General features: G+C 38.2%; 1 protein-coding gene across 7 annotated transcripts in view; it reads right to left on the bottom strand.

The window, feature by feature from the left end:
- LOC107599825 (FERM domain-containing protein 4A-like) overlaps positions 1-27,281 on the bottom strand; it is a 157,274-nt gene that overhangs the window by 6,619 nt on the left and 123,374 nt on the right. For 4 of the 7 annotated variants that reach the window (XM_016291559.1, XM_016291518.1, XM_016291542.1 and 1 more), the window contains exons 5-20: positions 25,348-25,432; positions 22,053-22,109; positions 21,591-21,613; positions 20,740-20,823; positions 20,263-20,328; positions 18,706-18,763; positions 18,388-18,474; positions 11,579-11,655; positions 8,112-8,253; positions 7,640-7,781; positions 3,177-3,310; positions 2,483-2,605; positions 1,702-1,933; positions 1,371-1,427; positions 286-523; positions 37-192 (exon numbers count right to left, since the gene is read on the bottom strand). In XM_016291559.1, coding sequence (XP_016147045.1) covers positions 37-192; positions 286-523; positions 1,371-1,427; positions 1,702-1,933; positions 2,483-2,605; positions 3,177-3,310; positions 7,640-7,781; positions 8,112-8,253; positions 11,579-11,655; positions 18,388-18,474; positions 18,706-18,763; positions 20,263-20,328; positions 20,740-20,823; positions 21,591-21,613; positions 22,053-22,109; positions 25,348-25,432 — 1,761 coding nt within the window. The remainder of the gene's footprint in view (positions 1-36; positions 193-285; positions 524-1,370; positions 1,428-1,701; positions 1,934-2,482; positions 2,606-3,176; positions 3,311-7,639; positions 7,782-8,111; positions 8,254-11,578; positions 11,656-18,387; positions 18,475-18,705; positions 18,764-20,262; positions 20,329-20,739; positions 20,824-21,590; positions 21,614-22,052; positions 22,110-25,347; positions 25,433-27,281) is intronic. The other 3 variants (XM_016291526.1, XM_016291552.1, XM_016291534.1) reach the window with 2 other exon arrangements.

Raw genomic sequence — 27,281 nt, 5'->3', positions numbered from 1 at the left:
TAAAACCCATAGGTGATGTTCTCATGTTGACAGCACCTGGCCGAGTGGACGTAGCTCCGTGTTCTCAGGTCAGGGGTAGAGGGCATGCTGGACTGGCTGTTCCAGTGAGGGAGGGAGCGCACAGGGCTGTTCTGGAGAGAGTTGCTCCCTCCCACCTCACAGCAGCCAGTGCTGGGGAACCGCCTGTGACTACTGCAGAAAGAGAAAAGAATAAACATAATTTATTCATTTAAATGTGCACCACACTAGTCATATACCAACACAAATTTTCTGACTGGTCCGTACCTAGAGTGTGAGGAACGTTTCTTCACCCGTTCGTAGGGTTCGTCTAATGAGCTTTCGCTCCACATGCGCGGTTTGATCGGGGACTTGTCATAGTCACTGCGTTGGTAGTGCAGGTGTCTCAGTCCGTCCAGGGACTGTGGGGGAGGCGGCCGACTGTGGGACGGGGGTCGGGGAGGGAGACCTTTGTGTGGGGAGGCAGCCGGAGAGAACGTGGGGGTTCCTGTCACCTGGGGGTCATCTGGAGAACAGAGTGAGAGGAAATTAGATAAATATATCATTTAATGTTAAGATGGTACACGGGTATGTTCCTTTTACTTTTGAGGACAAAATTGCTAAAAGAAAATATTTAACTAATTAAATTAATGAAAATTAAATAAGAGAACTTCTTTTTGGGAACATTTTCATAAAAATAGTTGATGTGTATTATCTGATTTGATGAGCCACATTCAAAGTTATTGTAAAAATATCAATTGAATTCTATACTAAATATTAATCAGCAGAAATAATGAATATTAATAAGGCAAATGCCTGTATTGTATATGTAAACTATATTAATTGGCAAAATAATTGTTGATTGCATCTTGATGATATCCACCCTCCCATTTTACCAAAAACACCTCTTGAAGGAAATGTTAGAAATTAAAAAAATTTTAATAACTAAAATTAAATCAAAGAAATCAAAAGCAAAGAAAAAGAAATGCCTTGATGTGTATTATTTGATTAGATAGCCATAAACAAAGTTATTGTAAAAAACATATCAAATTCTATACTTAATATTAATGGCCCAATTGAATGAATATTAATGAGACCTATGTCTGTTTTGTATCTGTAAACTTATTATTATTTGGCAAAAGAATAGGTTATTGAGTCTTTTATGATATTCAGCTTACCACTATACCAAAAAACACCTCTGAACCATGGTAAAACCAAAACCAACAACACCCACTTTTCACAATCCAATTAATTACAGATGGATATAATCAAACACTGACCTAGATTTTTATTGTTAAATATTCTGCTTCAATTTGAAATCAAAATACAGAAGTAAAATTGATATTTATGTATAAAAAGTGTACAAAACTCACCATCATCCAGCACCAGGGCGTCAGACAGTGAACTGTCCTCTGAGCCGATATTCGCTTCTGCCGAACAAAAACAAAGACAACTTAAAAGCGAAAACTCACACACCAACATGTCAAACAAATCTTTGCAGCCTGGGCATGAACACGAGTGCGTTAAATGAATTTTCACAGCAGAGGTCACACACAGACACATGCGTTCACAGTTTTATAGGTCTATGGGGAGGTGCGATTACTCTTGCTCTCAGCATGAAAGACTTTACAGAGGAAATACTTAATGAACTCACAGGAGTGCTGCAAAAACGTCTCAACAAACGCAACGAACAGAATTCCTCACCCTCTATGATTAGAGAGGCACGCTGTGTGGGTTTCTTCCCAGAGCGAACGCGGTGCTCGTTGATGCCGTTCTCGATGTCTTGCAGCTTCTTCAGAGCATTCAGATACGACGTCTTCCTCTGTTTTTTCAGCTTTTTGCTGTTGATGTGAGGATCAGATGCTAACCGCCGCGCTGCCTCTGTTATCTGAGATTGGATGGCAAATTCCCTTTCCAAACGCTCCAATTCCTCTTCCTAAAAAAAACAGATGTAAACACACAAAATGAGAAAACTAAGCAAAAAAACTAAAAACAATCCTTCAAATTGCCCTTTGTGAAATTAGCAAAACACTCCATCAGAATAACAAGACAACTACGGGCGCCAAGTTGTCTAGTTCTCACACACACATTGAGACAGCTAAGATATTGTGGCCTCTTATCAATGCCTTCGATTAATCACCCAAAATCAACAATCATCAGTCATGTAAAAAAATGCATACAAAGGCAAAGATGACATTGTGACCTCTTACATAAATCAGCTTTCTTCATTCACACAGCTAAGCTCTTTTTTGGATTTTGTAATCCAGCTCCTTTGGCTGACACTCAACACATACACTGCACTATCGCCACTTCCTCTGATCATGCCAGACTGGAGCTATTTATAGAACCCTGCACACATACACGAATGTGTGTTTGTGGCGTAAACGGCAGTGTATGATTGAGACAACTGTGCAGCATTCGCTGTGGTCGGGTTCAGAGGTTGTACGGTACCAACTTTAAAATCACACTATAAACAGTCACTGACCTCTCCTCTGGGCAGGATCTTCTGCTCGTCCAGTTTGAAGGCGGTGCCGATTTTGCGTCTGACGGTGGGCGGCTCCTCCCCGGGATCGAGAGGGTACTCTTTCGGAAGTTTTCCTGTCAGCTCCTGAAACACAGCACACTATGTTACACTCTTAATCCAGCTGTTGTTGTGTGTGTATGAGTGCGTGAGACTAAGATTCTAGCTCTGATCAACACCTATGTGAGCAGCAAATCCAGGCTTGACTATTTGCAACACAATTTTTAGGCATCCTAAGGTGTGCTTGCTTTTTAAGATTATGTGATGTAATAAAACTATGTAATAAAAATGACTTTATGCATAATGCTTTTAATGATAAATATGCCTTTCTTTGCTTTATAATTCCAGCTGCTCATTCAAAAAGATGAGGAAGATCAAATATGCACTCTTACAACCATCTACAACACATTATAATAAAGAACCCATATCGCAATTATTGTTTTTGTCCCTAAATTTAAGGCCTCTTAAGTGATTTTTCTTTAGGAGATTCTGTTATAATATAAAATATTTTTAAGATTGACTGTATATTTGAACAAAATGCATAAAAACATATTAAAATGTTTCAAAATAGCTTCCTATGTAGACTGCAGACAGCAAGTAAGCTCAGGTTTTCGAACAGAGCTGTTATGCTGAAGTGAGAAGTTGTTTCGATCCTTACCGCTTCTCTGATGCAGATGCTCTTGAGTTCCTCTATTCTCTGTTTCAGCGTCTCCTCCAGAGCTTCCTGTCTGGCCCTCAGAGCCGCCAACATGTCCTTCTTAGCGGTCTGGGAGCTGTCCGACTCTTGAGAGCCTACACACAAACACACACACACACACACACACACACACACACACACACACACACAAAGTTAGATCAAATCTAGGGTTGACAAGTCACATTTTACCAAATGTGTGAGTGTAACCTAAAGGTCAAAGATCAGACATGTTTAAAGGTCATATCAGCACCAGCAGCCCCAGACTTCAGCTTAAACAATCATACAGACATTCTCGCTTAGCAAGAGGGTGTGTACTTCACCTATTTAAATGCTATGAAAGGGGCAAAGTGTGTGTGATTCCAGACAAAATTGAACAAAGGGCCCCAATGGGGCAACATAGTTTAGCAGATACTCCATGTGGATCAGAGCATGAGGCCAAGTTGATTGTGTCCGAGATGTTTATGAGGAAGTCAGCTAAATTTTTTGGCAAGTTTGGGAAGGATTACATAACAACAGTGATACCTTAATATTACCATACAATGCTAAAGACATTAAACCAGTGTTTGTTTACCTGTGGTAGAAATTAGTCGAGGCTGTGAATGTGTGTTTTCTCACACTGAAACTATGTAGCATCATGGACAGCTTCCTGCATCTCTGCAGAGGAATGTGATTTGTCTGGTGTGTTTGGAAGGGGATAATGAGTGTGTGTGGGCAGGCAGCTGTCTGGGAATCAGTGAAGGGTCAGCAGTAATAGAGAGAGAATATGACCGGGGTCACTGGCTGTGTCGCTAGTGTCCAGTCAAGCCTGCTATGTGTGTGCGTCTGTGTGTCTTTGTTCTATGGCTACAGAAGAAGCACTGAAACCCTAAATGTGTCCTGTCACTGTAAATTAATATGGCATGGCATTTGGCAGTCTTATATATTATGACTTACACTACCATTCAAAAGTTTGAGATCAGTAATACATATATTTTAAAAGAAACTCATAAATCTATTCAGTAAGAATGCATTACATTGGTCAAAAGTGAAAGTAAAGACATTTGTAATGTTACAAAAGATTTCTATTTAAAATAAATGTTCTTTTGAATTTACAAAAAATATTAAGCAGTACAACTGTTTTCAAGATTGATGATTAGAAGAAATGTTTCTTGAGCACCAAATTAGCATATTAGAATGATTTCTGAAGATTGGAGTAATGATGATGAAAATTCAGCTTTGCATCACAGGAATAAGTTACATTTTAAAATAGAAAACAGTTATTTTTGTTATTTTAATTGTAGTAATATTTCACAGTATTACTGTTGTTACTGTATTTATGATCAAATAAATGCAGCCTTGGTAAAACTTCTTTAAAAAACATAGAAAAAAAATCTTAGCGTCCCCAAACTTTTGAATGGTACTGTATTTTGGACTAAAACATATTTAGAGATATTTAAAACATTTTTATCTTGTACACACTAAGATCGGGGACATATATAAGAAAAAGAAAACAAGTAATTATTCCAGAATCATTCTGAACATATGAGTGAACCAGAGTGGGAATTATTGTCTCTCAGTTCCTGTGTGTGTGTGTGTGACAGGAGAATTTAGCTGCAAAAGGCTTTTCCACTCTGCCAAGTTTGGATTTGGTGAGTTGCCAAATAAATCCATCATTTTTGCTTCCCAGTGGAAAGCGTTCAGCATGTGAAGTGAAAGACGTTAAGAGAAAATTAGTAATGGACACACACTTGGGCTGGGTGGGGTTCATGGGAACTCTAGAGGGACAGAACTGTGGTAAACCTATGAAGCAAAGAAAGGCATCAGACTGCACGACACAAAAACACAGAATCATTTTGTCACTGGAATAGAGCAACACTGTTTTGGAGAGCGTCTCTGTGAAATCTCTCTATCCTTTCAGACACTACATATAAAGAGACAGGAAATTTCTGCAGCATCTGAGTGCTTTACAGAGCAATGACACACACATGCACATTTAACAGTACTGTATGTATAACAATGCTTTAAACTAGGGATGCAACGATACCAATTTTTCAGAACCGATCCGATCCCAAAAATTCTGAGTATCGACCAATTCCGATCCGATCTGAGCGCAGTTTTTTCTAAATCAATGTAGAATTTCTATACTTCTGTGGGTTGACCTGATCATCACTCTTGTGTGTGTTAAACACAATCTGCTAAATATAGACAACTTCATTTTAATGAAAAATAACAAATTAAAAAATATAATCATGATCTATGACAAAAAAATACTACTATAAACTAGGTTAGTGGATAATTCAGCAGCAAAAGTTATTCTAGAAAAATCATGTGTGCACAATCATTTTATAAAAACATTAAACTAAACTAAACATTTAGTGAAACAACATTATTCAGTGGGAAACAAATAAAAGTTAATAAGTGTAGGACTAAATCTGCTAAAATGTTACACATTGCTCTTTCTATTGTTGGAAAATACATTCATGAAAAACAAGTAGACGTATCGTGGCCTCTGTATCATGATACGTATCTATTCCTCCACAGCGATGTGAAAGACTCATTGCCAGTTATCGCAAACACTTGATTGCAGTTGTTGCTGCAAAGCGTGGCACAACCAGTTATTAGATTTAGGGGGCAATTACTTTTTCACGTAGAGCCAGGCAGGTTTGGACAGCTTTTTTCCCTTAATAAATGAAATCATCATTTAAAAACTGCATTTTGTATTTACTTGCATTATCTTTGTGTAATATTAAAATTTGTTTGATGATCTGAATCTTTTAAGTGTGACAAATATGCAAAAAATAAAAAAAACAGGAAGGGGGCAAAAACCTTTTCATAGCACTGTATATATGGCTCCAAAAAGTTTAAAAACCACTGCTTTAAACTGACTCTTTTACTTTCCTAATAAATGTTCCTGTTCATACTTTGACTGATTCATCAGTGCATGTTATTCTTAAAAATTAAATAAAATATAACGTCTTCTACCTTTTTGTTTTCTGCTTATATAACCCAACATTCATAAGCAGGGAAAAATAATATTAACCAATAACATAAACCAGTATAACAGCTGTATACCACCAGTGGATGAAATGAAGGTGTACCCTAGATTATTTCAGACTGAATAGTAAGTTTAAAGTCAATGTAAAGTCAAACTTTATCTTGTGTGTTTACTTAATGCCTGTGCCTGGACTTATTGTGCACAATTCATGCATGCTTTTCAAAAGAAGAAGAAGAAAAAAACTTCTAACGTGCAACATTGCTTTGCCTCTGAAGCAACTTTCCTTGTCAGATGGCATAACTGAGCCTCAACTCTTCCCCTCCAACCACCTCACTACATGTTGGATCCACCAAACAATTCCCAATGGATAAAATCCATTCCTACTCTCCAAATCCAAGTCCTACTCCACAATTTCTCTCTATAAATAACCAAATTCATTTGGAAATCCTTCAGATTACAGAAGTGAAATGGTTTTGTGAATGCGGTTTCATTTTCATATTGTCTAACCAAAGCAAACAACTCCAAAATGCAGCGACTGTCCAAGCCTCCACTATGATCTAATCTCTCATGTGTGGTCAATGATTAAGAGGCTGAAGACACATGGCTCAGATGAAAGGGGAGATCATATGACTGACACCAGAGGAGTCCTGCTATGAGCACATTTAATTCATGATACCTGACACCACTACAGAAGTCCAAAACCAACATCAAGACAAGCTATTCTCACTCTCACCCCGTAGAAAATTTGCACAATTGCCCACACCCCAAAACTCCCAGTGTATGACATCACCATGAGATCATAAACACTGGATTCACACATATAACAGGACAGAGTGTTTCAAGTGCACACTACAAGACTGAAGCTTGTCATCCTTTTTGAAGTTCCTTTACAACAGGCCCCAGATCATTACCAACTCGTCACTAATGATACATTTCTACAGAGCTCTTAAAGGGACATGGGAGGGAAAATTATATTTCAATGCTTTTGCATTCTCTTCAGAAAAGTTTCTCTGTAGAGAACGCAAGTTTTTGAGAGTGAACGCAAGTTTCTTGGGGGAACACAACACTTCATGTGTATGCAAAGCTTCTTGGGGAATGTAATTACTGTTGCAAGAGAACGCAAATGTTTTGTGAGTGAATACAAAGATTCTTGGGGGACTGTAAGTAAATGCAAAAGTTTTTCGGGGCAACACAATACTGTTGCGCAGTGAACAAATGTTTTGCGAATGAACGCAAAGTTTCTTGGGGGAACGCAATACTTTTGCGAGAGAACTCAAATTTTTCATCCCATCTCATAATTTTTTCATCACACTTAAGTGGCTCCAAAAATGTAAAACTACGAACAACACTTTATGTGTGTCAGGACGTAATTTTCAGATGATAGCTGTAAACAGGAAGAAAGTGATCTTGTAATTGCACCTGTTTTTTGTGAGTGTGTGCTTGCTCTGACCTGATGACAACAGGCTTCCACTGCTGCCGCTGATGATTTTGCCTTTGCTGCCCATGTTGGCCAGTTTGGAGGTCTTGAGGGTTCCTGTTTCTGTCAGGTCTATGGCTATCTCATTCAGACTGCGTGCTGCGTGGATCTTACTCTGAGAGACAGAGACAGAGAGAGTGAATGTGCTTGCCAGCTGTGTTGAGTGTGTCAGAATTTTCCAAGAGAAGAACATTCCGCAGCTTTTAAAAGTGTAACAGAATCCTAGAGCAAAATCAGAGACAGCTAGTTATAAGTGTGTTTGTGTGTAAGTGTATGTGGCCCTGAGGATTGCAGAGATGGTTGTCTAGACGGTGAGACGGTTAGAGGTAGACCACAGAAACACACAGGAAGGTCGATGTAGTAAGAACGAGGTTATCAACCAAACACACACACTTTGATAAAAGAAAGTTTGGAGACGGATCTGAAAACACAAACACACACTCACTTTGCTCTGTTTGCGGTCCAGGTAGAACTGGTGCTGGCTAATGGCCATGGCCCAGATGGATTTGATGAGGGTGGGACAGGCGTACCAGGTGTGCACGGCGATGCCACTGTGACCAAACGTCCTCCGCGTTACAGACGCCCTGCAGTTGGATCAAACACAAAACGACTTTATATTCACTGAATTTTATGACATTGTCAGTGCAGAAACCGATGTCAAAATGTTTATTATTGCCAAAACACATTTAAAACACTTATGTTTTACAGACGCACACAATCTTTGTGTTTGTCATTTCAATAAATACACAGTCAAAAAAACGTTACCTCCTCTAAATTGGATGAACCACAACCAAAGTTACATAAAAAAACAGCCAATAAACAGACCTGTGACTAGTGCTGCTTTCGTCAACGAAAATTATGACTAAATATAGTCGTCAACGAACCTTTATCACATGACGAAAACGAGACGAGACGAGACGAAAATGCTGGTCATGATAATTAAATGTACAATGCAATATCGTTCACGAATAAAAACGAGACGAAATGTGGCATACAAAATAAAAACTATGCTAAAATGTCTCTTCATTTTTGTTGACCAAAACGAGACGAAACGAAATGTTATAACGTTATTTCATCTCGTTATTATTATTATTTTGCAGTATTTCTGTTTCCTGTGTCTCGCTTCAGGGGCTGCATCAGGTCGCACGGCGCAGACGCAGGCGACGTCACTTCCTCAAGCCCCACTCGCGGAATTATTTAGAACAGTGTTTCCCAACCGGGGTGCCGCGTCTGTCGAGAGCAGGGATGCCGTGTAAAAAATCTTTTTTTAATATTTTTAAATTGCTAAAATGTTTAAAAAAGCAGCTATTATATAATATCAATTTCTAATACCGCCAATAATTAGAGATGCACAGAAATTCCGGCTGCCAAAAATGAGTTCACCGCTCAGGATTCATGTGTGTGTGTGTGTGCGTGTGTGTTATCCCGCTCTATGCGTGTGTGCATTATCCATAGACTGTATGGTATTATCCCGTTCTATGCGCGTGTGTGCTCCGCTCAGTCGCTAGCGGCCCATCTGACTGCTCCATTCATATACCGTTCAAGCTCATTGGAACAGCAAAGTCCACTCAAAAATCAAGCTGACAGGAAACATGGATGTAGTACAGTATTGTTTCTGTTTGCAATAGCCCTACTGTGTTGTAACGAGGTGTGGTATATGGGCAACTCTAGTAACGCTGCCCTCTCATTCATTGATCTGCTAACCGTTATGCTCATGTGTCCTCTGATAATAATAGCTTTCTAAGATTAAACATTATTTGGATAATTGGTAAAAAAAATAAAACAATTTCTTAATAGCCCTACAAAAATACACTGAGTGAGCAAAACTTTGTTTAATTACCATTATAATTATCTCACAATGTTTACATATGAATAAAAGCCTACATGAAAATCTGTCATATAAATTGGTCTTTTCGTCGACTAAAACTAGACTAAATGTCATCAGTTTTCGTAGACTAAAACTAGACTAAAATGCTCAGGCTTTTAGTCGAGTAAAACTTGACTAGACTAAAAAGAGTATGAACGTGACTAAAACTAATAAAAACTAAAATGACAGTTTCACACAAAGACTAGACTAAAATTAAAACAGGCCGCCAAAAACAACACTACCTGTGACCATGTTATGTTGCTTGGCTAGTTAAACTAATGCTAAGATAAAGCTTACTGACGCTTTTAAAATTTTAACAGATTTTTTTGCAAATTCAAATCTTCAAATTTAATAACAAATATTTAATAACAAATATCTTCCAATCACTTTAAACACTACCATCCAAAAGTTTGGGATCAGTAAGATATTTAATGTTTTTGAAAGAAGTCTCTTATGCTCACCAAGGCTGCATTTACTTGATCAAAAATACATTAAAAACAGTAATACTGTGAAATATTATTATAATATAAAGTTTTCTATTTTAATATATTTTGAAATGTAATTTATTCCTGTGATGCAAAGCTAAATTTTCAGAAGCCATTACTCCCGTCTTCAGTGTCACAATCTTTCAGAATCCTTCTAATATGCTGATTTGCTGCTCAAGAAATATTTATTCCCATCAATCTTGAAAGCAGTGGTGCCGTTTAATATTTTTGTTGAAACTGTGATGCATTTTTGTCAAGTAGTTCAATAGCATCCAAGAATACCATCCAAACTTTTGACCGATGGCATATACTTCGATACTACGTTATTGACCAAATACTTATTTTCCACCATAATTTGCAAATAAATTCTTTAAAAATCCTACAATGTGATTTTCTGGATTTTTTTTTCTCATTTTGTCTCTCATAGTTGAGGTATACCTATGATGAAAATTACAGGCCTCTCTCATCTTTTTAACTGGGAGAACTTGCACAATTGGTGGCTGACTAAATACTTTTTTTCCCCACTGTATATGATAAAAATTCACAAAAACGCATTTAAATTCTACTGTCTGCCATATTATTAGCCACCAGTATAATATATATATTGTGTAGGAGATATGAAATGTGAACTGGTGTTAGCACATAATACTCCCGACAGTTCTGCAATGTATCAGCTTAACATACCACACACAGCACAGCCCACAGACACACGCACACCATTTACACTGTGGTCAAACCCAGCGCACGTGTGTGTCCTGTGACGGGCTTTATAAAAACCTCCAGGCCCCTCCACTAGAACAAAGATAAACAGCAGACCCTCATGTTCTGACTCTTATCAGAACTATATTAGTGTATGTGCGGGTGTTGCACTGACTTAAACTGAATGACAGTGAACTTAACAAAAAGGAAAATACATCATAGTCCCTCATGCTGCAAAATAAACAGATTGTATCATCTTCCTAAACTGTTTTGCTCTCTTTCATGTCATATTTCCCCAGCCTCCAGCATTTCTGTGATCTCCGTCTGTGTTCTCCTCGATTCTGGGCTGTCGTGGTGGTTGTTTGAACAGCGTGAATGAGGTGGTTTGTCTGTCAGCATCTGAGGCAGCGTGTGCTGCTGCTTTTGGCAGCATCTGCTCTCCTAAAGAGACTAACCAGCTCTCGGCACGCACTGATGATGTCATGAGGGCCTGATTAAACCCTAAACACATCCTAAAATCCACAGAGAGAGAGAGAGAGAGAACAAACTGAAGATATGAAACAATCCCAGTTTTGAGAGAAGCAGAGAATCGAGATGAACTCAAACCACATCTCATTCACTACAGAGAGACAGAGAGAAAACGAGGTGGGTATGTTTTTGTTCATTTGTTCCACTCGACAATCCAAAAGAATCAATGGTAAAACATACATGCTGAGATCTTTCAAATGTTTCATGAGATCTAAACAAACTTGTCTTTCAAACCCATGTCCTGTCAGTGTACTTGACACATTGTTTGTAAGCCTATATAGTCCATGACCTGTGTGTGTGAGCAGACACGTGTAGGCTGTAATGTAGATTTACCTTCTGGGGTCATGGACTTCCACTGAGAACTTCTTCTCCCTGAAGTACAGGTTCTCCAACTGTCTCCATTGGAACACCTGGAGAGATGAGAGAACGTTTTTACAACATTCCCAAAACTTCAATCAAACAATCCATGGATGGTGCTCCAACGTCTTTAGACTGTAAACTCCTTCCAGATCAGAAAACTAAAAGAAAAGGCATTAAAAGAAAATCCAGAAGGTAAGTCCAGGCCAAGATATTTTACTTTTCTGTGCACTTTTGTGCTTACGGTCAGTGTGAATCTGTAAAATCCTCCTTAAGCACAGGGGAACAATGAGTCCTCCTCTGTATATGTGTAGAAAGAGAGAGACTGTTTGAATCAAGAGAGATGGAGAGTGAGAGAGCAAGCAAGAGTGGGAGGAGTCAGCCTCCTTCCAAGCCTCTCCTCCCTCAGGGACACACTTCCTGTGTGGGCGGGGTTTATGGAGAGTTCAGAGTCATGTGTTTGTGTGTGTGCTATAGTAACCCCTCAAAACGCAGCGCAACAGCTTTGTTAAACTCCTCCACCTCTTTTCCCTTCATTCACTCAAAAAACCAGGTTCTGTTTCTCATTAAACGCATCACGCACTCACACAGCTGTCTGCGGTACATACACTGGACCCCTGGAGCCATCAGCTGCACAGACACAAAGAAAACGCAATAGAAATAGAGAGTGGTGGAAAAAGTGGTATGAATATGCATTTGCTGAAACTATTGCTTTCATTTAATAAGAAAAAGAGCCCTATACACTCATTCCAAGGTATATAAATGGTATACAATCTAAACTATCAAATACGTCCATAATTACCGTTAATAGCCATTAAAAGGACTTTGCATACAAACATTCCTTGGCAAAGACCTTGATTTAAGAAAAAAAGAAAAAGGAAAAGAGAAAAAAATGATGGAAGAGAGAGGAGGGGAGGGGGTTGGCTTGAAGAGCTCAAGAATTTTAAGAGCCTGGGAAAACAATGGACAGATGAAGGAAGAGGGGAGGGAAGGAACATAGTTACACACACACACACACACACAAACACTATTTCCACATATATCACTAGGACTGGGAATTAAGAACTGGTTCCATTTAAAAAAAATCTACTGGAACCAAATGATTTTCAAGGTTCTAATAACGGTCCTTTAACATCTGCAACATTCCACTGATGCAGATAAAACACTGCATTAAAATAGTCTTCCTGCAACTCTACTGAATCTAAAATTTTAGATGAGGTGAGATTATAATATAAATTGTATTTGGTATGAATCAATGAACGCAAAATAAATAAAAAGAAATGAAAGAGAAAGTCCAGTTGCTGCAAAATAATAAAAAACTATTAAGAACACAGATTTATGAACTACAATTTGTGAACGAATGACTCTTTTTGAGGCAGTTCTTTTAAGAATCTTATGAATCAGGATTGTTATTGATTTAAATTGGTCTAATGATACTTACCAGTGTTGTTATTGTAAACAATAAAAAAAAGAAGAAGAAAAAAATATAAATGTTGTCTTGGTGACTTACTAAAAGAAGTAAATTTAAGTTGAAGTGTTAAAAGTAAAAGTAAAATCTTAAATAAAAATAAATTAAAGCTAAATATATATATATATATAAAAAATAATACAAATAACAAAAGAACACAAAATTGCTAAAACCTATACTAAAATAAAAATAAAACAAAATATGAATAAACACCATAATAGTATATAAATAATACTAAAATAACACTGATACATACTAACAATAAGTGACATGTTTTAGTCATAATTAGTAATTAAAATAAAAGTAATATAGTAATAAAACTAATAAATAACATAAAATATATTACCAAAGATAGGATTGTTTTGTTTGGTATAATGTTCTTCAAAAGTACTAAACAAATTGTTAATTCAATTCAAATTTATTTGTAAAGCACTTCAAAAAACACAGAGTATACCAAAGTTCTGTACTATTAAAATAACTAATTAAGATAAAACAAAGGAACATTAAACCAGAATATTTAAATTCCTTCTGATTTCCAGCCCAAAATATCATAGACACAGTGCAACTGAACAACACAGAGATGTTGATGAAGTGAATGTTTCTTGGTGTTAATGAGATGCTTTGATGGTCTCATGGGACCAAGAACAAACGTAACCCTCAACACCTTCAAAACAACTTTCATTATGGAGATACAAATCTTTCTCTCCTTAAGAGAGCGGGAGGGAGAGGAAAAAGAAAGTGAGGGAGGCTACAATATTCCATGACATCTAAACGCTCCGTAGCGTGGTGCAGTTATAATAGCCAATGAGGTATGGAGCATTAACCACACCAGAGTATTTTGGGCACAGTGAGGTGGAACTGGGGACTTCAGCTATTGTTCTGGATTGAGACTATCTCAGCTGAAAGTGTGTGTGATTTTGAGGCATTCAGTCACGAGAGGCTGTAAGAGAGAAAAGGCATTTTAAAGGGGGCCCATGTGCCCAGTGATGTGCTCAATCCTGGTTAGTTCCAGCACATATTTCACTGACCGCTGAACCGTGTTCCAGTCCTCATGTTGTTTGGTTATTTAGATCTCTGGAAACAGGGTTAAATCTTGTTCTGGACTTCAAAGGATTTTAAATGAAGGCTCACAGCCATGGTGATGGGGTCCAGAGATTGGCTATGCCTGTATCTGAAAACCCCACCTCAGTTCTGATGCAGTTGATTCCAGTAAAGTCTGATGTTAGCATGCAGTTAAACGAAAAACTCAGAAACAAAAGCATGCAAACAACACACACACAAATCCTAAGTGAAATAGTCTATTCTTAATCAGATGGTATCATTTTCCTTAACACTTTTCCTTAAAAAAGATTTACACTATCGTTCCAAAGTTTGGAGTATGACTTTTTTTTTTCTTTTTTTTTTAAGAAATCAATACTGTTATTTATTAAGGATGCATTAAATCGATCGAAGTGGCAGTAAAGACATTTCTAATTTTAGAAAATATTTCTATTTCAAATAAAGGCTGTTCTTTTGAACTTTCTATTCAGCAAAAATTAAATAAATCATTCAATGCATTCTGAAAACAATGCAAAAGCTAAACACTTATTGAAATATAATCCTATCAAGAGTTCAAGCACAGAGTTAAGGATCACTAAAAACCAAAACACTTATCCAGAAAGTTCCAATATAAGGGAGTTTAGATTTTAATGAGTCTCATAGTAAATGTCATAGGTGTTTCATCACTATGACTCACATTCACTGCAGTTACTTTTATTATAACGCACATAGGCCACCCTGCAGTCTGTCTGTATATAGAATAATACAACAAGCCCCCACCCCTCTCTCTCACAAAGACACACAGAGACTACAGGAAGACTGTGTGTGTGTAGCATGGTATTTACTTAGCCGGAGCTATAATGAGCGCTTATGAGAAAAGACAGGGCATTGGAAAGGTCAAAGGTCACTAGCAGCAGACAGGATGAAAACAATCACCGGTGACTAAAGGGTTGCAATCCCATGATTCATAAGTACAACGTCACATCTGGCTAGAAGGGCAGCTATACACTTCTTTGATTTGCTATGCTGTTCATTTGTTTTACAAGGCAAGAATCTTTCAGTTATTGGAGCTAATAAGCTGATCCAAACCAATCAGAAACAGCCGCACACATGCCAGTTTTTGGGGAGTGGTCCCGGATTCGTCAGACACATTAATGTTTCCAGTATGTTTTGTGTTGTCAGGGTGATAGTAATCCTGCGGGTGTCTGCTGCTGGGTTTCCTGTTGCGGGTTTTGGAGTCAGCGAGGCTGCTGGAGGGAGTTTAGGTAGAGGACAATAGCTCTTGAGAAACACACGCACCCCAATTCAAGATGAAACCACAAATGTACTCGGCCACACCTCCGTGAAACTTTACACACACACTTTGGCACAGATGCTCTGCGGTTTCTCATTAGGAGAGGGTTTAAATTATTTTGAAACTCATTAAATAAACCCAACCACTAACTCACCAAGTCTGCAACTTTTAGTGTGTGGCATATTTAACTGTATATCCCACAGTCTCTCACACACACACTGCCTACAGATGGAGAACTGCCACAAAACATTAGCGCATGTGAGCTTATCATCAAAACATTAAAACATGCATATGTGATGGAGGCAAACTGTGTAATGAGAACATTAGTGGCAATGACCCATCTGAAATGCAGATCAGTGGAAAGTTGCAGCTTGACATTTGAACACAGGTCTAGATGTCTGATTGTTCTCTGTGATCATTTACTCACTCTCATGTCATTTCAAAGCTGTAGGACTTAACTTTTTTCTGTGGAACATAAAAGATGATATTTTGTCTCATTGTTAGTTTTTTTTTCCCTATACAATGAAAGTCAATAGGGTCCAATGTTGTTGTGACTTGCACTGTATCAACAAAAACACTTTAAACATTATTTAAACTATATTATTTTGTGATCTACAGTAAAACAAAAAATAATTATTACAGGTTTGGATCATCAGGGTGAGTAAATGATGACGTTCATTTTTGGTTGAACTATCCCTTTAAATTGTCATCCAAGTTTAGTTGGATTTGGCAGTAGAACTATAATTTTGTTTAGTTTGCATCGGTGGCATTTTTGGACACGCATCCGTTCTTCTTGCTGGTTTCTCTTCCCTCCATTCTGAGCTGCCCTCTGCTGTGTTGTATCTTTTCAACTTTCGTTTTCTGTAACAGATCCTTCTCTGTAAATAGGTCTGAGTTTGGCTTTTCGCTTGGCTGGACTTTCTGCTTTGAACGCTATTTTTAGCTTGCGGTTTTGGGAAAGGTTTTTCGGTTCCTCACCACAGGCTGAAGTTTTTGCCTGTCCTTTGGAGAGAACTCCAAACACTTGTGTGTGCTGTGAGAATGGAAAACCAAAGCCAGCGAACACACACCTGAAGTAAAGTCATTCCGACAGAAAGCGTTTCTTCTGACTGAGACAGATTTGTAGCATTTCAGTTACCTGGTGTCACTGATCGTCTGTCTGGAAGTTTGAGAGTCTCTGTCTAAAGTTACAAAAAACGCTATGGGGTCAGACCGCCTGAGGTCATGACATATCTGAGGTCACCACACCCACGTGTCAGACAGTCAGACTTCTTTTGGCTGACGTCATGAGGTTAAGCAAAGGTGACCAGGTGATTAACACATATTCATACACATGCAAAAACACACAACTGAAGAAACTCATGCCAAGTTTCAAAACACAGTGTAAGGGAAACTGCTTACATCCACTGGATTTTCTACAAAGCAGAGTTTTAAAGGAGAAGTGGGATTTTTTTCCCTCCCTCATGAAGAAACAAAGAGCACTGTCATAAGCTACATTTTAAGTAGTGACTATGGTTCTGGGTGGTTGCCTAAGTCAAAAAAGACTAATTTGTCCATTTTATCGCCTGACAAGTAAATCTGACCGCTTAGAAAAGTAATGGCCCACCTCTCCTCAACAAGTGTCGCAATTTAAGGTCTTGTTCATGTCTGTAGCACAAATGGTGAGGGACAAATTATGCCAAGCACTACTATTACCATCAGGGAGGTAAAACTATTACAGGATGACCAAGATTAAGAGATGTAAAGGGAGGACAAACAGAAGTCAAACTATAGTAAGTCCACTAGGGCTGTCAAAAAAAAATTTGAATTTCGAATACTCGTCGAATAAAAAAAAAAAATCCACAACGTTGCATTTGAATTCTAGGTCTGCATCAGCCGTCAGGCAGCCTTATCAGTGGCGCACGAAATGCGACGACAATGTTAGTGTCATTGCATTTTAATGCTTTTGTTAGCCTATCCAGTTGAACCCACTAGATGCGGCGCTGCTATGTTGTTCATTCAATATAAAGCAGAAAACGAGAGCATCAGTTTGGCGAATATGTTGTTTACAGCAAAACTGAAACCAAGCCGTTCACACAGAACGCTATTTATCACATTTTCTAGCGGGGCATCTATCAGCGTTGCACTCGTGTCTCGCACAAGAGAGCGGCATGTTTAGAAAGAGTTTGTTCAAAGTTCAACTTTTAAAAAACATGTCTCAAGACTTTATGGCGGTTTTCCCCCATCCCACTGTATCTCCTGTTTTTAAATGAAGAAAGTAGTCTACTCTTTGTGATTGGTTTTCAGTCCTTTGTATTAAATAGGGATGCACCGGTTGACCGGCCATAAATCGGACCATAATCGGCCGTTTTTTTTGTATTTTTTTCGTCCGATTTCGTCCGATCGTGCACCGAGGCGCCAGCAGAAAAAATACCATGCAGAGCAAGCTCACTGTTGGCGATGCACGATGGAAATGCAGAGCTACCTGTCTGACGCACAGATACCAAGAAGCGAACAGCCGTTGGTGTACTGGCGCATAAATAAGAGCCGCTTTCCTGCACTCATTGCTTGATAAAAAAAATAAATAAATCGGAAATCGGTATCGGCCAGTTTGCTTGTAAAAAATCGGTATCGGAATCGGCTATGAAAAATCATGATCATGAATCATGCATCACTAGTATTAAACTATACTTTTTCTTCTAATTGTTTAAGCAACTTTATTAATTATATATGGTTTATAAACATTATTTTAAACATTATGCACTTTTTTTCAAAGATAGTCGTGTTATTTTATTACGCTTTAAAGAAACATGCATAATATTTTGCTCGATGCGCCCTCTTGTGGTCTCAGGAGAGAAGCCAAAAGCTTTTTTCCCCCCTAACTGAAATGATGCCTTTTAAATTCTAATATAATTACAATTTTGATAATATTTAAGTGGAAAATTCGAGTTTAGTTTTTCAGTCATTTTGACAGCCCTAAAGTCCACAGAAGATAGACAGTCTTACCTTTCTTGGTTTGACTTTGTCCTGGTAGTCATATTGAAAAATGCCTTTATAACTCAAACCCAGCCACCACGGGATACCCTGCTTATCCTGAGAGAGAGAAAGAGTGAGAAAAAGAGAGAATTAATGCGAACACACACACATGGCGATAAGAAAAGAAGTGTCAGCTCATGGTTGATGACAGCACGATTATCTTAAACACACTGAGTCTTAAGCATCCTTTAACACTTAAGTCAAGAGCGATACTATAGGTCGTGAGAATGTGTGTGTGTGGACTGACGGCTGTGATTATACATTTTCCCTCAGAGCACACTGACCCACCTTAACAGCATAATAATGCACTCCATATGTGGGTAACGACTCCACTACACTCATATAACTGTGAGAGAGAAGAAATAAGAAATCTTTGACAGTATGTTATGAATGTTACATATGCAGACAATTTACAATAGCAGTGAACACATGGGAGTGGATCTCGGAAGTAGTCACTGAGACTTGCAAAAACAAGCAAACAAAAAGTATTTGGATACTTTAGGCACAGTTAAGATTTTCACACTTTTCAAGCAAAACATTTTCATAAAAGAGGATTTAGTATAAAACAAGTATAAAAGAACACATACTGTATTCAAAATTAAAGGCATAGTTCACTCAAAAAAAAAAATAGCATTCTGTGGAACACAAAAAAAGACAAAATAAAAGTCAACAGAGTGTAAAGCATCAAATCTCATTGGTTCTCACACACCCATGTGACCATATGTGATAATTTTTAAGGTTTGTGTCGCCAGTGACTCCACTGATTCATAATATGGAAAAAACGGCAAAAATATCAGACATTTTCTTTTGTGCTCCACAAAAGTTGTTTTTGGAATGACATGAGGGTGACCAAATGATGACAAGTTAAATTTTTGGGTGAACTATTGCTTTAAAGGGGTCATATGATGCGATTTCAAGTTTTCCTTTCTCTTTGGAGTGTTACAAGCTGATTGTGCATAGATAAGATCCCTGAAGTTGCAAAGAATAAAGTCTCAAAACCAAAGAGATATTCTTTATCAAAGTTAAGACTCTGCCACGCCCCCCTAAAACGGCTCGTTCTAACACGCCCCCACATATCTACCTCACTATGTGGAAATATTAGCATAATGCCGCCCAAATGTGCACGCAAAGAAAGAAGGCGTGGTTTCAGTAACCGCAGTTAGTGTTGAAGCAGCCATGTCAGGGACACGCTGTGTGTTTCTAGGCGAAAGCAAAAGCACTTTATTTGGCCTTCCGGAAGTAGATGCCTTTAGGAATCTTTAAGATTACTTACAACAGAACAGCAATGCATTTTATGGACGACCGTTTCGTGAGCCTAGGAGAGGAGGTAATTCTGACTTTGCTATGACAATCTGGCGCTTCTGAATCAGCTACTGTTTTGTTATTAGTTTAAGTATTTGCAAACACATACCAGCTTCATCATTGTGTCTGTCACGCGACTCTGTTCCGGGCTCTGTCTTTACATTTATTTTGAAAGATGAAGCTTGCGATTATGGTAAGGGGCGTTACATCTCCGACGAGTGCTTGCGGTGTTCGGCCAATCACAATGCACTGGGTCAGCTGGCCAATAAGAGCAGACTGCGCTTGTCGGAAGGAGGGACTTTGTAGAAAACGAAGCGTTTGAGAGAGGCGGGGCATAGAGGACCTACAATAATGTACAGTATTTGAAAAATAATGTGTTTTTTGAACATTAAAGCATGTCAACATATTCTGTTACACCAAATACACAAAATAATGATCTTTAAAAAAAGCATCATATGACCCTTTAAGATAAAATGCATTTGGACACTTTCTGTTCATCTAACTTAGAAGAATGTTTTGGTCATGACAATATTCTTTACTTACTTGACGATAGCCTGGCCTCTGGACTGTCCATTTAGCTTCTTATAGTGCTCAATGACCCGGTCCTCACTACAACACAACATACACACACACAGATTAGCGGCAACAGATGACAATGCTCATGAGAACGTGGCTGTCAACTTATTTCAATTCCACAGGAACACCAAACAGACAAGAATGAAAGCTTACAGATGTACAGAGACACAGCCAACAAAATACAACACCATGAAGGAGGTAAGTTCATTCTTAGAACAGGAAGTACAACGGTCTGCTCAATATGAATGTGTGAGTGAGTGTGCCTCAGAACGGCAGCATCTGTGAAATACTTCATTCGCATCAAATAGAATTCGAGGAAAATTAGGTAAGATAATTATTCTGGGGAATCCTTTCCCATGGTGCTCAGAGAACACAGAGCAGATACATCTCGTTAATACCTCTCCATTATCAGCTGACAGCTGTGTGTACGTGTGTGTGTCTCACCAGTATGCGAGTGAAGGGTGCTCCTTCAGTGCTTGTGTAGGCAGTGCTGGCAGTTTCTTCAGATCAGCCCTAGTAGCATCATTACTGTAAAAATAACACAAAATGCTCAGAAAATTAAGCACCTAACAGAGCGAAAAATCAGTCAATCAGAATCACAGAAAAGAGACGGAAGACACAGAATGCAAATCAAATTAACTAAAATAAAATATTTTAATTATTATTATTATTGTAATAATAATTGTGCAAATTATAATAATTTTCACATGACCAGTCTTCATCTTGGAAATGACAATCAGAGTTATCAGGGCATTCCACGCATACAAAATGTGCACACTATATACAGTATAACGCATACTGCAAAAATTAGGGTAGTATGGCAGTGTGGCCATTCTGAACACAGAATGATGGAGAGGTTGAGAGGAAGTGTAAGAGGTAGAGGAGATTGAGTCAAAGAAAACAGTGACAGAATAAAGCTGGAAAGACGCACATGTGACAGATTTGTAGCCGAGATACTACGTGTAGAAAGTGTTTGTGTAAGTGTGTGTGTGTGTGTGTGTGTGAGAGATGGAGAGAGCCAGAGGTTAGTGTGTGTAATTTAACACTGTTTATCCTCTGCATTCCATTTCCTCCCCTCTGTCTCCGTTCCCAGGGTTCACACCCCCATATCTCTCTCTTTCTCTCCATCTCTCTTGAATCGTGTGCATGTGCTTATGTGGGAAGGAGAGTTTGATATACGCCACAAATTGGATCTGCTTTCACTCTGCAATGACACACTGATAGAGACTTTGATAGCACGTGAGTGTAAAAGAGGTCACTGGAAGGTGATTCATTCATTCAAACCATCCTCTTACCTCGTGAAGTCTCCTTTAGCTTCCTGTGGGAGAAAAAAAAGACATATTTTAGTATCAATAATGAGTGTTTGATGGTAGAAGAGACAGCTTGGAAAGATTGTATCCTCTGATACACAGAACGGTGCATGTGTGTCTCAGTAGGGGATGTAGTCGCAGCCATCTGGACTGAATCCTCCAAAAGGTCAAACACACATAACATACCTGATACTACACCTGGATCACACATACACAGAGTCATAAAGGAAACCCATATTTCTTCAAAGTATTTCCCTCGTATGGATAACTTACAGTACAAAGGAAACATCCTGTTTTAGATTTAAAATAAAGCACCCCGCCAGGCTGAAATACTGTAGTGACATAAATGTGACTCACACGTGTATTTGAGATATATGAACTTTATGAAAGTTCATTGCAAGGTTTATGAAGGTGCACAAAATGATGAACAGCCCCACATGATCTTACCTGTAAGATATAAGAGGCCAGTTCAAACACCACCTCGCTGTCCACCTCTATGAGCTCCTGGAGACAGACAGAGAGAAAGAGACCCTTAAGTTCAGGATCACATTAATCTGTCTCTTATCTTATCTCTCTCACTGTTAATGACCTGATCTGCTTACTTATCACTGAAGGGTCTATCCAAATCACTTCAGCTATTTCCTGTGTAATCAATAGCAGGACAAAGCCACATACACACACACGGGTTTTAGGTGAGGGGTTTTTTGAAGTGTAGGGGGTCTTGATTACTTCAATGACCAAGTCAAATGGAGCGATTCATTACCTTTGCTAAACACAAGAATTTCAGGAATGTCACACACAGTACTGGCATATATTGGAAAGCTGACTCTAGAGTAACGTGTGAGCAATGAGCTCATGGTGGGAATGTGCGGTATGTGACCAGTGATACACACACACACACACACACACACATTCACAAATACTAAATGTTTTTTGGAATAATTAAGCACTACTTTTGAAACAAATTAAAATGGCAGAATAACAGCTATCGGAAATATTTAATTATATATATTATATATAAACACTACCATTCAAAAGTTTGGGGTTCAAAAGATATTTTAAAATGCAATTTATTCCTGTGATGCAAAGCTGAATTTTAGCACCCATCACTCCAGGCCTTCAGAAAACATTCTAATTATTTGCTGCCCAAGAAACATTTCTTCTTATTATTATCAATATTGAAAACTGTTTTTTCTTATATTTAATATTTTTCTTATATTTTTGTGGAAACTGTTTTTTTTTTTTTCCAAGAAAGCTCAGCATTTATTTTTTTTTGAAGTGTAGGGGGTCTTGATTACTTCAATGACCAAGTCAAATGGAGCGATTCATTACCTTTGCTAAACACAAGAATTTCAGGAATGTCACACACAGTACTGGCATATATTGGAAAGCTGACTCTAGAGTAACGTGTGAGCAATGAGCTCATGGTGGGAATGTGCGGTATGTGACCAGTGATACACACACACACACACACATTCACAAATACGAAATGTTTTTTGGAATAATTAAGCACTACTTTTGAAACAAATTAAAATGGCAGAATAACAGCTATCGGAAATATTTAATTATATATATTATATATAAACACTACCATTCAAAAGTTTGGGGTTCAAAAGATATTTTAAAATGCAATTTATTCCTGTGATGCAAAGCTGAATTTTAGCACCCATCACTCCAGGCCTTCAGAAAACATTCTAATTATTTGCTGCCCAAGAAACATTTCTTCTTATTATTATCAATATTGAAAACTGTTTTTTCTTATATTTAATATTTTTCTTATATTTTTGTGGAAACCGTTTTTTTTTTCCCCAAGAAAGCTCAGCATTTATTTGAAATTGAAATCTTTTGTAACAATGACTACGTTTACATGTGCACCAATAATGTGATTATTTCCAATAATCAGAGTAAGGACTTAAAGGGGTCATATGATGCGATTTCAAGTTTTCCTTTCTCTTTGAAGTGTTACAAGCTCTTGGTGCATAAAGAAGATCTGTAAAGTTGCAAAGACTAAAGTTTCAAATACAAAGAGATTCTTTATAAAAGTTAAGAGTCAGCCACACCTACCTAAAACGGCTCGTTCTAACACGCCCCCACATATCTACGTCACTATGTGGAAATATTAGCATAATGCCGCCCAAATGTGCACGCAAAGATAGAAGGCGTGGTTTCAGGAACAGCAGTAGTGTTGATGCAGTCATGTCAGGGAGACGCTGTGTGATTCAGTGCGAAAGCAAAAGCACTTTATTTGGCCTTCCGGAAGTAGATGCAATTAGGAATCATTGGTTAAGATTTATTTACAAAAGTACGGCACAACCCAGATGTTCGAATTTGTGCAACGCATTTTATGGACGACAGTTTTTTTAACCTAGAAGAGTACAAGGCTGGCTGTGCACAAAGGCTATTTCTAAAAAAATCTGGTGCTTCAGAATCAGCGACTGTAAGTATGTTTTGTTATTAGTTTAAGTATTTGCTATTGACTGTTCAAATGTGGAGTTTTGCGCAGCGCAGAGTAACGCGTCGTGTTTGTGCGTGTGTGTGAGAGGGGAACAGGGTCACATCACAGGAGAGTGAACTGCCTGTCAGAAATCATAGCACGTCAGCTGTCTTAACCGCGGCTTGTGTACTGCATCATCACAGTCTGTCACGCGGCTCTGTTGCCCTTTCAGGCTTGAACTGATGGTAAAACTAACAACATTATTAACTTTCTTGATATTTACTTTGAAAGCTGAATCGATTATGGTAAGGTGCGTTACATTTCCGACACGTGCTTGTGGTGTTCGGCCAATCACAATGGACTGGGTCAGCTGGCCAATCAGAGCAGACTGCACTTGTCAAAGGAGGGGGCTTTGTTGAAAACGACGTGTTTGAGAGAGGCGGGCATAGAGGACCTACAATAATGTACAGTATTTGAAAAATAATGTGTTTTTTGAACATTAAAGCATGTTAACATATTCTGTTACACCAAATACACAAAATAATGATCTTTAAAATAGCATCATATGACCCCTTTAATCACAGTAAGATGTTTACATGACACGAGCAAACCTCTTCACTCCAGTTTACATGCAATTTTCAACATTCTGATTATTTGCAGAAGTATGGTTACATTTACCGTCATTATTTGCATATTCCTCAGCACAAATGATGAACTCATAGGTGTGTTACTGGCCACTGTCCACTTACATCAAATGCAAAACATGGTTACAGACGTATTGGAAGGTTATTTGGTGTCGTGATGAATTTCACAAAGTTCCATTATAATCTGTTATTTATAATCTGAATCTGTTAGCTTAATCGCATTATTTAGATCAAAGTATTGCGTTTACATGAGGTAATGCTTAATCGGAATATTGCCAAAATCCCATTATAATCGCATTATGAGGGTGCATGTAAACGCAATGTCTCAATGTCTAGTCCTTATGGTTACTTCTGATCAGTTCAATTCATTATTGGTGAATAAAAGATTATTTTAAAACCTTACTCACCCCAAACTTTGTAATCATGGTGTACATGAATAATAAATGTAATATATGTTAATATACGTGCTAGTGAAGAGCTTGGCACTCTGCACATTCTTGCAGTACCATCAGTCAATCAGCGTTGCCATGATGTCATTTTCCAGAGAAGTCTGTAATGTGGCATTTATAAGGTGCTCCATGGGCACAGATGGAAGTAACAAATGGATGTAAAGGGGCATTAGCTAATACTGCCCTCTAGTGATAGAACAGTGAAAACAGTTTACCTTACAGATGCAGGACTTTGCATTGAGGAAGAACAACTCTATTGTGGCATTGTCCTTAAGGTAAGAGATACTTTCTATGTAGAACCTGTAGAAGAGAAAAAATGTACATCAAAATATGTCTAAAGTTTAAAAACATTACAATATACACAATTCACAGATTAAGACAGCCAAACACGATTGTGTAGCGAGTATGTGATTTAAAATGGTCCAGTATGAGTAACTAATTCTGAATCCACTTTAGCAGGTTCATTCAGACAGTTTGAAAGAAACAATGTATTAAATACGCAGACTCAAAGACCAATCACTAGAGGGCATCATAAACGCTATACACTCTTGCTGTCTCCATCCCTCTCAAAACCCACAAAAAGAAAACTATTTCCACTGTGCAAGCTTCATTTAGCAGTCAGATTAGAGTTAGCGGGAACTACAACAACAAACCAACACATAAATAAGTCATTGTCTCAAAATCTGCATAAATAAATAAGTGTTCTCAGCATGGCATTTTTAATTTCAGCTGAAGGCTGAAGCTGTGACATTCACACATGGACTGTTACACAGACACACACATGCATAGACATTAGGGCTGTGCGATTAATCGACATAGAATCAAAATCGCGATTTGAGACATCGCAAAGCCTGCGATATGGACGCGATATTACTCCAGAGCATATGCATGACTGCCAGCCTTGAGTTGCAGTCTTACTAACCAATAGAGTGAGCGCACCTCCATTCTCCCCAATCAGCACTGCTCTAGCCAACTGCGTAAACACCCACCATTTAAAAAAACAAAAAAAAACCGGGAGAGAGACAGTGGGATTATGGCGTCTACTGGGTCAGATCGATAGTTATGCAACTTAAGCTTCGAAATGACAGACAACGAACAAAAAAGGTAATTTCCAAAAGCTGCGTCAGCGCATATCAAAAGCTCCCGTATCGGTTCTGTTTTCAGTACTGGAGAATAAAAGACACATTCTTAGATGTTTTTGTTAGTACGTGAACGTTATCTTACACATTTTATCTCCCCAACAGATTAATTTGAAATAAGTTTATGATGCATGTTCGCTATTCCCAATTCAGAAGAGCGCACACACAGCCTGTGTCTGTGAATGCTTCTCATACTCGCTCCTCTCTGCCTCACGCGGCGTGAATCCCGCGTCAGGGACGAGCCATTCATGCTTGCCGCACTCACGCAGTCTGTCTCGTAATGCTGGTTTATACTCGCACCCGGCTCCGCACCGCAAGTCTCCACGAGCGCATCTGGCAGTATGGACGAGGCTTGACGCACGCACGCAACCTGTGTCGACTCGCACCTGGCTCCGCGTTTAAAACTAATGTAAATTCAGTCTAACTGCTTGCTAATTTCACTTGGATGAAATGAAACATTCAGCACATTTTCCACTTGCTCTTAAAATCCCAAATACTTAAAATGAATAAATCAGCCTATGTAATACTTTAATAATTGACTTAAGAAATACAGTTCTTTATTTATAAAAATTAAACAAATATTTTCAGTAAAATTCAGTAATTAAGTTAATTCTGTAAAAGTAGTTATACCATTATAATCTTGCCTGAAAAACAAAACAAAACAATAGAACCCCTCCCAAAACACAATAACAAATGTAATGGATTTCAGGGTTATAATGGGAATTCGTTTGGTTTTAATGTAAACTATAATGGTGTATATTTGATGGATTCTATTGGTGGGATGCAATCTGGGAGATAGCAACCAATGGAACAACAGTAATTCCTATTGGAATAATACCCAAAACAAAAAGGAATTTTGTAATGGTTTAATGGAAACTATAAGAATTTCTGTGATAGTTTCTATTGTTTTTTTCAGCAGGGTAATGATACCCATACTGTGCTGCACATTATTGACATTACTGAGCTGAAGCTTGACGTTGCAAATTTAAAATCGCAAATCAAATCTCAAT

This window comes from Sinocyclocheilus grahami, unplaced genomic scaffold (genome assembly GCF_001515645.1).
Source record: "Sinocyclocheilus grahami isolate Dianchi unplaced genomic scaffold, SAMN03320097.WGS_v1.1 scaffold14.1, whole genome shotgun sequence".
In the NCBI taxonomy this organism is placed as follows: domain Eukaryota; kingdom Metazoa; phylum Chordata; class Actinopteri; order Cypriniformes; family Cyprinidae; genus Sinocyclocheilus; species Sinocyclocheilus grahami.
This window is presented reverse-complemented; position numbering and strand designations above follow the sequence as displayed.